Here is a 15,968-nt window from a genome sequence, read left to right as displayed (position 1 = left end):
ATGAACAACTAAACTTTGTAACAGTGTCTGGTTGTTTGTGTCAAATCTGTTTAGCACAATAGTCAATATGTGCTCAATAATGAATTCCAATATGTGCTCATGTGATTACCTATATATATCAAAATGCCAATCATAATAGCAAAACATGGCAATCATGCTTTTATCTATACATAGTTTAGCATGGTTCAAATCTGTTTAGCAAAATAGTCAAATATATGCTGTAACAGTTTGCTTAGAATCTGTTTAACAAAATAGTAAATATATGATCACTAATGACTTTCAGGATAGTGCTGTGAGAGATCAATGCAATACCATTAATCAAAGTGAATCATGCCAATAAAATGAACAACTAAACTATGGATATATCAAGTATGTATAGATCCATGCAAAATCATTCAACATACTTATGAGGTCATAAACTATGTACAGATCAATGCAATACCATTAAACACAACCAACTCACAAACTATGTATGGATACATGGAAGATCAATGACAATCATGGCTTTTATCTATACATAGTTGACATATACATAGTTTATCATGGTTCAAATCTATTTAGCAAAACAATCCAATACATGTTGTAACAGGTTGTTTAGAATCTGTTTAACAAAATAGTAAATATATGCTCACTAATGATTTCCAGTATAGTGTTGTGAGAGATCAATGCAATACCATTAATCAAAGTGAATCATGCCAATGAAATGAACAACTAAACTATGGATATATCAAGTATGTATAGATCCATGCAAAATCATTCAACATACTTATGAGGTCATAAACTATGTACAGATCAATGCAATACCATTAAACGCAGCCAACTCATAAACTATGTATGGATACATGGAAGATCAATGACAATCATGGCTTTTATCTATACATAGTTGACATATACATAATTTATCATGGTTCAAATCTATTTAGCAAAATAGTCCAATACATGTAGTAACAGTTTGTTTAGAATCTATTTAACAAAATAGTAAATATATGCTCACTAATAACTTCCAGTATAGTGTTGTGAGAGATCACTAATTAAATAGTCAAAATGTGCTCAATAATGAGTTCCAATATAGTGATGTGAGATCAATATAGTTTCAGTTTAGTGCTATTAGAGATTAATGCAAAACCATTGAATAGAGTAATCATGCAGCATAAGTCATTGCAATCCACTCAATAGCTAAAATAGCTAAATGGTAGCAAATTTCATTGCAATCCACTCCACTCTCTCCACCTCATCCATCATCAAGAACCCTTTGGCCCTTTCACATTGAAGCACGAAGGTATCATGTGCTTTCACGAAAATTGCTCAACTTAGTTCAGGGACAGCTTTGAGAGCAGTATATGCAGCAGCCAAAATATTATCATCTTCAAATTTATCCACTTTTACAATCTGAGGCTTAATGAGGCCATCTTTCAGTTCCTTCATAGTTTCGCATACCACATCCAATGATGTAGCCAAAGATGTCTTCTTCCTCTTTCCCCTCCTTGATGATGATGGTGGAGGAGTCCCTCTAGCACTTGCACTCGACTGATTGGAATGATATAACTCTTCATCAATATCTGGTTGGCTGTCAAGAGGTGTACCACAATTGGTATCATCCTCATCAAGCACATTAAAGGCATAGTTCATAGAGTGCCCTTCTTCAACATCAACGGGCATTTTAGATGCGAACCCTTCAGCAATGTCATTACTGATAATTACAGCCAACTCATTGAAATATTGGAAAGGTGACCTCTTATACATTTTTGCAGTTTTGAATTCTCTCCTCTACATGTAAGCATTAATAGATGGATCAGGTTGTAAGTTTTTAATTATTAAAATAAGAAGGGAAAATTTCTTCAATGAAAAGAGTACAAAGATCATCCTACCTTCAAAAGGTCATCCCACACTGAATCCTCAGCATCCACAGTTTGAGTTTCTTCATTCCAAGCTAACCCACTTGTATTTTTCAAGTCCTTCATTACTTTATATCCTACTTTCCATGTTTTCAACTTATTCTTAAAATGATCTCGTGACAGATTCAAGTTCATCACTGCATTGAATGTCCTCTCTATCGCAGTCCACGCATCTTTTTTAAACCCACCTTCACCTTTCCATTCGAGATGGACTTGTTCGAGGAGCAAGTCTAGAAGCTTGCATTCCATTGATTTTGTCCACATTTTCTTCTTTGAAGAAGAAGATTTGTTGCTCACAGCGAGGGATCCACCTATATCACTCAAAGTAATGGGAGAACACATCTGGTTCACATGATCAGATCTGTCCATACTCATCATGAGCTCGATATATGCCATTGTGTACTCCTTCCTGTATTTCATTTAAATTTGAAGGTGAAAATCTTTATCTATCAATTTGTAATACGTCATAATGGAACAAGGCTAACATATTGAATAGGTAAACATATCACGATTTAAAGTAATCATAGGACTGAAATTGAAAGTTATTGCTCTTTAAATTTAAATGGAATGCAACAAGCAGTAACATCAGAAAAATAGGATTTTCAACGAATTCGTTGTTCTCTTCTTACTAGTGGGCTTATGATCTTCATCATTTGGTACTCCTTGTTGTATTTCATTTAAAATTGAAGATAATAAACTTTAAATATCATTTTTTAATAAATCCTAATGCAATGAGGCTAACATTTAATATACTTGAAAGCATTTAACTGAAGATGATACACATTTTAAGGAATAATTGATGATAACACATCAACATCAAAAAAACTACCAGTAAGACAAAATGGTGATATCAATGGCAAGTAAATAGTCATGAGCCCCATTATGAAGCATGTTATTGTACTTTCTCAATGCAAAGATGTATAATAATTGTGCTTTCTTGCATTTAAAATAATGTAATCTATATTTCAAGTTGGATTGTGTATTGCAGATATGATCAACAATTTTTGTACATAATGTAGGTGTGAAATTGAAAGTTAATGTTCTTTTTATTTAATTAGAATGTAGCAAATACTGATATCAAAATAACGAAATCACACACCATCATTGTATATGCATACATCAATTTAATCATATAAAGCACATTGTCTTCTAATAAATCATTTATTCTCGAGATCTATAATCTTCCCACATCCTATTTGCTATATCTTCTCGAAATTGGGCCCACTCATTTCTATCCTCCTGAGACAACCCGTATGTCTCAAGCAGTGGTACCTCTATCCCATCACAATCATCTTCCTCTTCAATAGCTTCTTTCGATGGAAGGCCATCCTCTATCGTAATGAAATTGTGAAGTATGCAACATGCTAAAACAATATAGGATTGTGTCATGATATCATAAGACGTTGCATGTCTTAAGATTGGAAAATGCTACTTCAGAATACCAAATGTGCGTTCCATTGCATTTCTAAGAGAGGAGTGTCAATGGTTGAACAACTCATGTGCAGAGTTTATTGGGTTTTCTCTTGACCACTCTTTCAAGTGGTAGCGTCTACACCGATAAGGAGTGAGAAATCTAGGTGCATTTGGATATCCAGCATCCACGAGATAATATTTTCCTACATAAAGAAAGTATATTGTCAATACTTGAACCATTTAGCATAACCTTGAGTATATTAAAATGTGATTTGGCTTACCAGGGGAAACTACAAGTGGATCTGATCTAGATAGAGCTGAAGCTAGAACACGGCTATCTCCAGCAAAGCCTTCCCAACCAGTAAGGCAATACTAAAACTTACAATCAAAGGAGCAGACACCCATAACATTTTGTGATAGGTTCCCTTTTCTATCACGATATTTACCCTGTATGTTGACATCGACTCGCACTGGAATATGGGTTCTGTCGATGGCTCCAATGTAATCCTGTGGGATATGATACACTGATCAAATGTATGCTCAAATAATAATAAGATAAGGACAACATTCTAGACAATAAACTTGTAACAATGTGTGATTTACCTTGAAGAATGGTTCAAAACGATCCTTCCCACTAATTTCAGGAGGAGTGCTTGGACTAGGTGGTATGAAGTAATCTTTGTGAAGGGCTAAGACAGCCATCAAAACCTTGTGGAAGTATCGACTGACTGTCTCTCCTAAGTGCCCAAAGTTATGGGCAATCTTGCGGTTCCGTAGATTGTGCCCAAGGGTGTGGAGGAACATCACTAGTTGTTCCTCTAACTTCAAGTGGATCGTACCTCTCAAGCTTCCTTTCAGCCTCAAAATAATGAGCTAGAGAAAAGAAGGCTGCCCTACTCATCCGAATTTGATCATGACAATCCACCTCATTCGAATGAATAATGTCTCTACAAAAGGAATTTCCTTTTCTTATTCGTTTACCCATTTGACTGCCTTCTCGAGCTACTAGTACTTTGGCTATGCCAACAAAAGAAAAAATAATTGTAAGAATGCAGGTTTATGTGGTCTTCCTAACTATGCTTCCTTGGACCTCTATACTCTCCATAGGATCCATCAGTGACCTGAAAGGTGGACAATTTAAACACTATCAGTTATGAGATATCAACTATCCCCTATCAAGATACAATGTGATTATTTGCTAGCCTCATTGCATTAAGAAGTCAATTATTTATTCAAATACAACAAGGAGTACCAACTACTAAGGATCATAAGCCCATAAAGAACAAATTACAATAATGTGTCATTATACTCCATGTAATCTATCTATACCAATGAAAGCATAATACTGATTCCATTTGTCTATATGTATACACACATGTATGTATATATGTATGTGCACACACATGTATGTATGTGTGTATGTACATACACACACATGAAAGTATGTATGTATGCATGTATGTATGTACACAAACACATGTATGCATGTATGTACGTGCGTACGTACACACACATGTATGTATGTGTGTACGTATGTACACACACATGTATGTATGTATGTATGTATGCATGTATAAATGTACAGACACATGTATGTATGTACACATGCACATGTACAAACTATAACCTGAATTTGGGCTTTTATGAATGTGTTTTAATAAACCGTCGGGTCCGCTGAAACTGAGGCTCGTCTTTTAGAAGATGAAAAGTAACATTGTTGGCAATGGAAATAGAGTTTATTTCTGCATTTATCTATAAATAGTTTGAAATCATGGCTTTTATCTATACATAGTTTATGACCTCATAAGTATGTTGAATGATTTTGCATGGATCAATACATACTTGATATATCCGTAGTTTAATTGTTCATTTCATTAGCATGATTCACTTTGATTAATGGTATTGCATTGATCTCTCACAGCACTATACCAGAACTCATTGGACTATTTTGCTAAACAAATTTGAACCATGATAAATTATGTATAGGTCAACTATGTATAGATAAAAGCATGATTGCCATGTTTTGCTATTATGATTGGCACTATGATATATACAGGTAATCACATGATCACATACTGGAATTCATTATTGAGCACATATTGATTATGTATAGATAAAAGCCATGATTGCCATTAATCTATACATAGTTGATCCATACATAGTTTATGACTTGGCTCTATTTAATGGTATTGCATTCATCTCTCACAGCAGTATACTAGAACTCATTACTGGCAAGAAACTATTGCAAAGTTTAGTTGTTCATTTCACTGGTATTGATCTCTCACAACACTATACTGGAAGTCATTAGTGAGCATATATTGACTATTTTGTCAAACAGATTCTAAACAAACTGTTACAGCATATATTGGACTATTTTGCTAAACAGATTTGAACCATGATAAACTACATATAGGTCAACTATGTATAGATAAAAGCCATGATTGCCATGTTTTTCTTGATTGGCACTATGATATATACAGGTAATCACATGAGCACATATTGGAATTCATTATTAAGCACATATTGAGCACATATTGATTATGTATAGATAAAAGTCATGATTGCCATTGATCTATACATAGTTGATCCATACATAGTTAATGACTTGACTCTATTTAATGGTATTGCATTCATCTCTCACAGCAGTATACTAGAACTCATTACTGGCAAGAAATAGTTAGAAAGTTTAGTTATTCATCTCACTGGTATTGATCTCTCACAGCACTATATTGGAATTTATTAGTGAGCACAAGTTTATGACTTGGCTCTATTTAATGGTATTGCATTCATCTCTCACAACAGCATACTAGAACTCATTAGTGGCAAGAAACTATTACAAAGTTTGGTTGTTCATTTCATTGGTATTGATCTCTCACGGCACTATAGTGGAATTTATTAGTGAGCACATATTGACTATTTTGCTAAACAGATTTGAAACAAACAGCCAGAAACTGTTACAAAGTTTAATTGTTCATTTCATTGGTATTGATCTCTCACAGCACTATACTCGAATTTATTAGTGAGCACATATTGACTATTTTAAAAACAGATTTGAAACAAACAGTTACCACATATATTGACTAAATTGTTAAGCAGATAGTAGATAGAAATAGAACCATGATAAACTATGTATAGATAAAAGCTATTGATATACTTGTAAATTTCATTGCTGAGTACAAAAAATTAAAACTTTAACTATGATATATACAAGTAATCAGACTCATTCCTGAGCATATATTTTAACTAGTTTTCTAAGCAGACCTGCAACACGCAGTTACGTTCGAATAAACAAAAAAAACCTAAAAAAATCCAATATGCAAAGGTGGGTGTGAGAAGAGAATCGTTTAAAGCCGCCGCCGCTGTTCAAAGCAGAGAAACCTTAGCCACGACCACGGAGAAATCGTAGAAAATGCCACGACCACACACCACAGCCACAGAAAACCCAACAAACTCAGAAAATGCCACAGCCATAGAAAACCCACAAACCCAGCAAACGGCCACAGCCCAACAAACGTGGCAAACCAGAAACCCTCACCTTTGCACAACAGACCATGAAAACAACACAACCGTCATCTTCCAAAAAACCCAATTTGTTCTTCCAAAAACCTAAAGCAGATTTGGCGGACTCGACAATTTATTCAAACGCATTCATAAAAACCCAAAACCTAGTTTTCATTTCAACTTCCACCTTTTTCCTGAAAGAAGTTTCTTCTAATTTTTGAGTGAAATTGGCAAACGAAACCCGAAACCGAGTTATGCATTTGATGAACCAAACACCACTGTTTTCCTCCATAACCTGGTTTTGGCGCTGAAAACCCTATTCCGCCCCCGGTCTTCCCGTAACCAAATGGGGCCTAACGGTTCTTCCTAAGAGTAGGTGAATTCCGGCCTGTGGCTAAACAGCAGAGGATTTGCACCGGATGTGAGAGTTGTTAGAATTAATTAATTAATTTATAAATCGCATAACAACTCCAACCCATCTTGTTTTTGTGTTTTCCATGCAAACCGTTGAGACGGCCCGTGGCTAAATAGCCACAAAAATGCACTTCCTTTACATTGGTTTTTTCCAACTTTTCAAAAAAAATTCTAAGTCCTCTCCTTCATAAGGAAGTGCATTTTCGTGGCTGTATAGACGTGCAGTGTCAGGAGTACGGCGAGTCTGCTTTCCACGGGCTCATGTTTTTCGTGCTTGTTGGGCTAATTTTGGAAAATCCTCGAAAAATATTTCAGGCATTATAAATAATCCATACTTCTCAAACTACTCAGCTTTCTCAGCTTCCTTAGTTGATATCATAATTGTTGTTTCTTATAGAGTAGAAAATCAAGAAGCATGGGGAGAAGGAAGGTGAAGGTGTGCTTCAGGGAAGTGAAAGCAAAATGACGGTAGACATTTGTGAAGCGAAATAAGGGACTGATGAAGATGGGGCGAGCGCTTTCAATACTCTATGGCTGCTCAATCTACATCAGAGTTCAGTCCCAAGAGTTCAACAAACACACTGCAAAGGTTTTCAATCATGAATCTGCAATGGTGGTTGTTCCTGAATATGCAAGAAAAGAAACGATGGAGATGAAGAAGAGGAGGGGGCGAAGGAAGTTGGAGCAGCGATTGAAGGAGATGAAGAAGACAAGGGGGAGAAGAAAGTTGAAGGAGCAATTGAGGGAGCACAAATTGCAGCGGTAGCAGACATTTGTGAAGAGGAAGAAAGGTCTTGTAAACAAAGGGCGACAGCTTGCAATACTCTGCGGATGCTCTGTTTACATCAGAATCTGCTACATAGAGTTTGAGGAGGGCATTGTTGAGGAATTCAATGGTAGTTCATCACATCATCATAAAGATCCTCATCACGCTCATGAACGCCAAGGTTCATGTTTTTATGGTCATCCTGATCAAATGGGTGCAAATCTTGTAAGCAATTTCAATAAGTGGGATCAGCAAGTTGGAAATTTGTATGGATCATCAAGTGAAATGGGCACAATTCGAATGTATCAACATCCTCCAATAGGATCGTATCTCAGTGGTGCTCTTCCTCAAGATTTCTATGCTGCTGCAATCAATGGAAGCAATGGAGTGATACAATCAAAAAAAGATCGAAGGGAAATCATCCTTACTAAATTCAACAGTAGGATGGGCATGATCGATCTAGTACTTGAAGATCAAATACAAATGGAAGAAGATGCACGAGAAATCTCCTCTCTAGTGGATACTAATTTAAACAATCTGAGGGACATGATCGATCCAGTTGAAGATCAAATGCAGATGCTACAATATGGCTCTCAAGATCAAAGGGAAAATCCCTCTCCTAATCTCAAGACTAGTGATGAGATGGGCCCAGTTCAAGATCAAATGCTGCATGCAAATCCAAGCAGCAGTGAAGAGATCATCATCTTGGAGGGAAATCCAAGCAGCGTAACTACAAACACGGAAATCGATGGAGAACTATCAAATTTTGTTGATCTTCTTGAAATGGAAATGAGCCCCAATGATGAATCTTCTGATTCCTTCAATATGAATATGAATATGTTGGATCATCTAGCAATTTTTGAAGATCTAAGCTTTCCTCAAATGGAAATCCCGAAGGCAAATCTAAGTTGTGCAATTGCAGACATGGATGAAGACTTGCCATTTCTCGTTGATCTTCCTGAAATAGAAATGGACCAGAATGATGAATCATCTGATTCCTTCAACATCACTATGGATATGTTGGATCATTTAACAATTCCAGAAGATATAAGCTTCCCTCAAATGGAACATCTTTTGGGGTCAGCTTCATGTTGTTATTGAAAAACAAGACATCCAAGTCTTGAATTGTAAGCATTTGACTCATGTTTCTATTGAAAAACAACACATTCAAACATTCTTAAATTTCTTGAATTGTAAGCATTTGATTCATTCTATTGAAAATCAAGATATTCAAACATTCTTTCTTCTCACTCATTTGTGATTTTACTTTTCTTTGTTTGAGTGTTTCAATTAATTTCATTTGATCTTTTTGGAGATTCTCTGACATTATGCCTCAACATCTCTTCCTTCACAAGAAACTTATGATTATATTTAATTAATTAAATGTTGTATTTTATAATTTTACTTAATATATTTTTTCTTTATTTATGAGTTTAAAAAATTAAATATAATGAAAATATTCTAGATGTAAATTGGTTGCAATTTCATTTGTCTATATGATTAGATAAAAATGAATTAAATTGTTATTAATCCAATATAATTCACCACCTCTGTTCCCATGCTATTGTCATACTAGAGTGGTTGACTTTTTTTTAAATAGAATTTATTAATAGTAAGATATATTATTGATTTCATGACTTTAAAAAATGTAATTGAAAATTGAGGTTTTACTGACTAAAACAAGATCGATCACATTGTTGCTACTTTAAACCTATCTAGTGACTATTTAACGCAAACTTAGAATCACAATTGACAACTATATATCTAATCTGTATTATAAGCAAGGCCAATAATTCTTCTAAAATAGATAGTTAAATTACAAGAATTAAAATAGTTCGTCTGAAATGAGCCTAATCTCCATATGTAAATTATAATTTATTTAATAGATAGTTAAGTTACGAAAGCGAAAATAGTTCATCTCACATGATCCCAACCAGAGAATTTATTCATTGGACTCAATCTCCACACTAGTGAGTTGTTTTAATCTTTGAAAACTCTTAAATATTGTTATTCTGTTTTCATTTTGGTTGTTTTATCAGCTTTATCTTTAATATAAATGTGTTGATTTCGAAGTTTAAAAGATCCATGTCTAGTTGTCTCCTTATTCCATGTCATTTTGAAGATCATGAATCGTTTGTATCACCAGCCCGAGATTGGTGATTCATGTTTGCAATAAACATGGTTTTTCAAATTTGTGAGGGTTGCTCTCGGCAGTAATGTAACAGGAATCAGTACAATGCATACGAACAGGTTGAAAAAATGATTCAATTTCCAGCCCAAGATCAAAAAAGTTCCAATACGAGCATTGGATAGCTTTCAAAACTTTTGTGATTGTCTTCTTTGATGGCATCCCATATTAAATATTGCAAAAACATTCACTACTAATATTCATTATTTCTCATAGTTGTGATAATTTTGATGGAAACATTAAGTTGTGATAATTTTGATGGAAAAAAAAAGTTGTGAACTAAATTTGGATGTAAGAACTTTGATAAAATTTGATTGTAATAATTTCATTATATTTTTGTATTTAGGAATGTTCTTAATGTAATCTTAGTTGTGTGTAATATCGTTATGTTTCTAATATAAAATTCAAAAATAATTAAATATGTCATGGAATGTAATAATGAGTGATCTCTTGGAAAACCTCTGAATCACTATATACTAGCGAGTCATCCCAAGTCTTTGTTATTTTGCAGATTGTTGGGTATTATGCCTCACCATCTCTTCCTTGACACGAAAACTAGAGTTAAATTTTATTAATTAAATGTTGTATTTAATAATTTTACATGGCATTTTTTATAAAATAAAAATATACAACATGCAAATTGGTTGCAATTTCATTTGTCCATCTAATTCTTGAAATCTAAAATTTGAAATAATTTTGACTCAAAATCTTAAAGCTACTTTCCTCCATTTGAACTTATTATTAGTTTGTTAATAGCTATATCAAAGTTCTTTAATTTTATTTAGCATATCATTTCTTTATATTTAAGTATTCGCTAAAAAAGAATGATTAATGAAACAAAGAGTTGTTCAAACTAACAACCTCAAATGGAATTCAATGGAAACAATATATGTGTGTGCATTCTTTAGAGAACCGCTCAGTCTCTTCTTAAAAACAGACAAATATTGCATAATTTATTTTTTATCTCACTCCATTTTTAAGCCTTGTTTTTATCTATAGTCAAAATTGAAACAAAACTTGCCAACCCTTTTCAATTAGACAAAACTCAAGTAGAGTCTTCTACATCAAGAGGACATGGTAGAGGATGAGGAAGAGGAAATAATCGAGGAAGAGAAAGGAGTTCTGAGAATCGAAGAAGCATCCAAGACAGATATTGTGAAAGGTATGGACACTATTAATCTGAATATAGAAAGAAAAGATCTTATTTGAATAAGTCAATAGCCAACTATATGGAAGAATATCTTGAAGATGCAACACACTCCACATTCTTTACATGCAATTTGGAAAAAGAACCTTAGAAGGGCATATGGTTTCTTGACAACAAGTGCTCAAATCATAAGACGGGTAAATCTGATCTCTTTATCAAATTAGATATCCCTGTGAGAAGTCAAGTAATTTTTGGTGATGATAAAGAGGTTGATGTTATGGGAAAAGGTACCCCTCGCAGTGGAAACTAAGCAAGGAGAAATTACTTATATTCATGACACCTTGCATGTGCCCAAGTTACAACATAATCTTTTTAGTATTAGGTAACTTGTCGCGAAAAATTATAAAGTTGTCTTTTAGGATAATTGTTGGTTTTTTTTTATAAATCAAATGACCATCTTGTAGCAAAGACTTGTATGACAAAGAATAGATTGTTTCCTCTCACTTTTTTTTGTGCTATTATGCATGCTCTTAAGGTAACCACAAATGATTTGTGGTTATAGCATCAAAGATATGGTCATTTGCATTTTCGGGGCTTAAGTTTGCTTCATAAAAAGGACATGGTGAGAGGACATCATTCCATTCAAGGAAAAGAAGAATTTTGTTCAAGATGTGCTCTTGGTAAGAAACATCAAGAAAGTTTTCCAATGAACAAGTCATGAAAGGCGAAATCCCCTCTACAGCTTGTTTATTTTGACATTTGTAGTGCTATGCAAGAGGAATCCTTGGGTAAGAATATATGTTTTTTGACCTTTATTGATGATTTCTTATGCCACACATGGGTTTGTTTCCTTACACATAAATCTGAAGCACTTGGATGTTTCCAACATTTTATAGCTATGGCAGAAAAGAAAAGTTGGTACTCCATTAAAATACTCAAAACAAATTAAGGGGGAGAATTCATCTCGAAAGAGTTTGCTAATTTTTGTGACATGCATAGCATTCAAAGAAAGAATTGTACCATTATGGAGATGGCATGAAGTACGTTAAAGTCTAAGAACCTTCCAAATTCTTTTTGGGGAGTTGTAGTGGCAACCACAATTTATATTTTGAATCGAAGACCCAAAAAAGTGCTTTAAAATATCACTCCAAAGGAAGCCTGGAGTGGACACAAGACCTCAGTAGCTCACTTTCATGTATTTGGTTGCCTTGCATATGTTCATGTTCCTATTCAAAAAAGAAAAAGTTTGGATGCCAAATCCCAGCTTTGTATCCTTGTGGGATATTCTAATTCCACAAAAGGATATAAATTTTATGAACTTGACACAAAGCAATGGATTATTAGTCAAGATGAAGGGGGAGTATGGAAATGGAAGAAAGAAGCTCAACAATCTACACCATTCATCATGAGTAATGAAGATGTTCAAATCCCTTCTCTCTCCACAAGCTCAAGTGGAAGCTCAAGCCCAAGTCCACCAAGTTCACTAGGTTCATCTTTAGGTGAAAGTTCAAACTCACAACCCAGAAGAAAACTTATCTTCAGGTGAAAGTGCAGACTTATCTTCAGAAGCAATATCTCTCCTAAAAACTTTATGGGAACAAAGGTGAAAGATTACATAGAGGAATCCAACTTAGACATGGGTAAGATATGGAAATGGAAATCGTTATAAGACTGTAGCATTAACCAGGTAGATAAGGAAAGATTGGAAAACATTCTAAAGAACCAAACTATTACATTTAAAGATAGGGAGGATAAGTTAATTTGCGCTGCATCAAAAGATGGGACATATAAATTTAAAAAAGGGTATAGAATGATCAAAAACTTGCAGAAATGAGAAGTCAGTACCCTCCCCATGAACTTATGCTTAGATCTAGAAGGTCTTCCTAAAGTAGGAATGTTCCTCTGGGCAGCCATGCAAAAGAGAATATTAACAGCAGATAGAATTCAGAAAATAGCATTTGAAGGGCCCTCAAGGTGTATTCTTTGTAAAGAAGAAGAAGAAAAGCAAAACACCTCCTATATGCATGTAAATTTTCTCAGGAATGTTGGAGGTGGCTCCAGAGTAAATTAATTTGGTCCTCCCCATTAGTAGGCAAATGGGTAGATCACTTATCGGGTTGGCCTAAAGATGATCCAAAGAAAATCTATGGTAAGCTTTGGAATATCTCCCCAACAATTGCTTTATGAGAAATTCGGAAAGAACAAAATCACTGAATTTTCTCAAATCAATGTCTATCTATGCAAGCTCTTTATGTGAAAATAGAAGTAGCAATTTCAGAAGTCATGAATAGTGATCTCAGGAGGAGACCAAGAGAACAAGGAGCCTTCTCTGAATGGGATGCAAAAATCAAAAAATGATGGCCACTATTAATCAACCCTGCCCTCTATTACAAAAAGAAGAATGACCTAGCCAAACAAACTTGTAAATGGGAATCCCCCCCCCCCCCCCCGCGCCAGGATGGAAGAAGTTGAATTTCGATAGGGCATCAAGAGAAAATCCAAGTAAAGCTAGAATTGGATGTATCTTAAGGGATGGATCAGGTGAATGGATAGTAAAAGGATTTAAATCTTTAAATATGGCATCGAATAATATTGTCGAAATTGAAGCAGTAGAAGAAGGAATCAAACTCTATATTAAATTTAAAATCAAAAAAATTATAATAGAAGGGGATTCCCAAATCATCATTAACACTCTCAGAAAAAGAGTAACCCTAAATTGGGTCTTAAATTCCAAATTAGAAGCTATCATCAAATCTCTTTCAATATTTGAAGAAGTAAAATACACGAATATTTATAAAGAAGGCAACAAGGAGTCCAATAAATTCGCCAATCTAGGCACTGATGGTTTGAACATCTTGACATTTAATCATATCTATAATCCTTCATTGATTCCAGAATAATCATTTTCTCTTTATTTCCTATGTGTGAATTGATTTCATACGTATTGGGCAGAGATCGAGTAATATAATCCTTTTATATGATGAATTTGAGAGGAACTATAATAATCATTTGAATGCCATCACCATTATTATGCATCTAGAATTTTCTCCTTCACATATTTTTAAGTGAATTTGGGGCTCACTCGCATTTCATCTTAGCTTGCAAATTGGTTTCATCCGAGAGATAGGTAGCGGTCTGATCTAGGTTTTATGGATTCCAATATATGCCTCTTCCATGCTTACGAAAATTGTACCTTGGATTTTTGTGGGACAATTAAATAGGAGAGATTTAATTGGCTTCTTCGGCCTATAGATGATAAGAGTCGTGTTCCAATCAGTCGGGCATTAGCAAAGGGAACTTTTAGTTATGAATACTCAGAGGACCAACAATGACATTGTAGGGCTCTGGGTAGGTTTTTTTTTTTTTTTTTTATCGGTAACAGGTCAAAGCCAAGATTAATTATTATGTATTATTATCTTATTAAGCACAAGTAGATTTGAACCCAAGACCTCTTCAATAAGAGGCTCAAAATTTATCGTTGTGTTGTATGCTATTGCCTTAGGGCTCTAGGTAGGTTGCTTGCCTGGGGCTAGAGTAGAAAATGGGATATCATTAGGCTTACCCATAACATTTTCGATCCTTGTTGGTTAGTTGGGCTAGAAATTGCACTTGCCAATATAGATGCTAGGCTTCGTATCCCTCTCCCTCAGGCTTACATGGAATTTGAAGTGGATAGCCCAGAGATTGGCAGAAGTCCGAGGCACCCATGCCTGGTAATTAGGGATAATGTTCAGTTCTTTAGTGAATGGTCACGAATGGAGTCGAGTATCAACTTTCTATTAAGGTGGAGGAGAATCGTCGAAGACCCAGGCAGGGACTGGCTCACCAACTACCTGAGGGTGTATGATGCTTACATTCATCTAGATGTAGACCTTAACAACTTCGAAGACATGGAATTCTGCTTGCCAAATTATGACAAGACCAGTAAGGGAAGATCGACTTTCGAGTTTCCACCAAGATCTAAAGCACCTCTTTGCATGAAGCTACAGAAATCATTATGGTTTTTAAGAAAACATGATAATTATATGTAATTTGGGTCATTTTGTATGATACTGCGACCCAAAATTTTGGTTATTAGTGCTCCATCATAAGTATGGGTACCCTTGTAGATAGCCTTTTCACCTTTACTTTCGATCAATATCAACATGCAAGGCACATTTTAATATAGTGTCCCTTTCAATATTAATCAGTGATACTTTTGTTACTATATATATATATATATATATATATATATATATCATTTTATGGCTATAATTTAGCCTCATTTTTTGGTTCTAGTTTAAGTTTTGGATCTCGATATCACTTCAACTCTACTGGTTAACCTCTAAGATTAATTATGGTTTATCCGAATTCTTTATTTTTTCCAAGTTTTGTGTATTCATGCTTTAAATTTCAAGCATTCACTTAAATTATTGAATAGAGTACGCGTATCAATTTTATCCCACCCTTTGTTTCAACTCTATTATCACTCTTGCATTATGGATTTTGTACTCCTTTCATTTAACTTTTGCACCTAATCTCAGTTTCCTCCCCCTGGGTCCAGTTTTAAAATTATTTATTCTCGCGCTGATAACTATCATCTTTAAAGTTATCACCAGTATTAAACATGTTAAGCTATGATGATTCCTAAACCTAAACTCTTAA

At 34.6% G+C, this 15,968-nt stretch overlaps 1 protein-coding gene across 4 annotated transcripts in view; it reads right to left on the bottom strand.

Annotated features, from left to right (window-relative positions):
• Nucleotides 1-940: 940 nt before the first annotated feature.
• Nucleotides 941-15,968, bottom strand: part of LOC149530876 (uncharacterized) — a 31,996-nt gene continuing 16,968 nt past the window's right edge. For all 4 annotated transcript variants that reach the window (XM_089808825.1, XM_089808826.1, XM_089808823.1 and 1 more), the window contains 2 exons: nucleotides 1,869-2,304; nucleotides 941-1,767 (listed from right to left, as the gene is read on the bottom strand). In XM_089808825.1, coding sequence (XP_089664951.1) covers nucleotides 1,306-1,767; nucleotides 1,869-2,291 — 885 coding nt within the window. In that variant the 5' untranslated portion in view covers nucleotides 2,292-2,304 and the 3' untranslated portion in view covers nucleotides 941-1,305. The remainder of the gene's footprint in view (nucleotides 1,768-1,868; nucleotides 2,305-15,968) is intronic.

Source organism: Cupressus sempervirens, chromosome 11 (genome assembly GCF_028749045.1).
Source record: "Cupressus sempervirens isolate cs-2001-9-10 chromosome 11, ASM2874904v1, whole genome shotgun sequence".
Lineage (NCBI taxonomy): Eukaryota > Viridiplantae > Streptophyta > Pinopsida > Cupressales > Cupressaceae > Cupressus > Cupressus sempervirens.
This window is presented reverse-complemented; position numbering and strand designations above follow the sequence as displayed.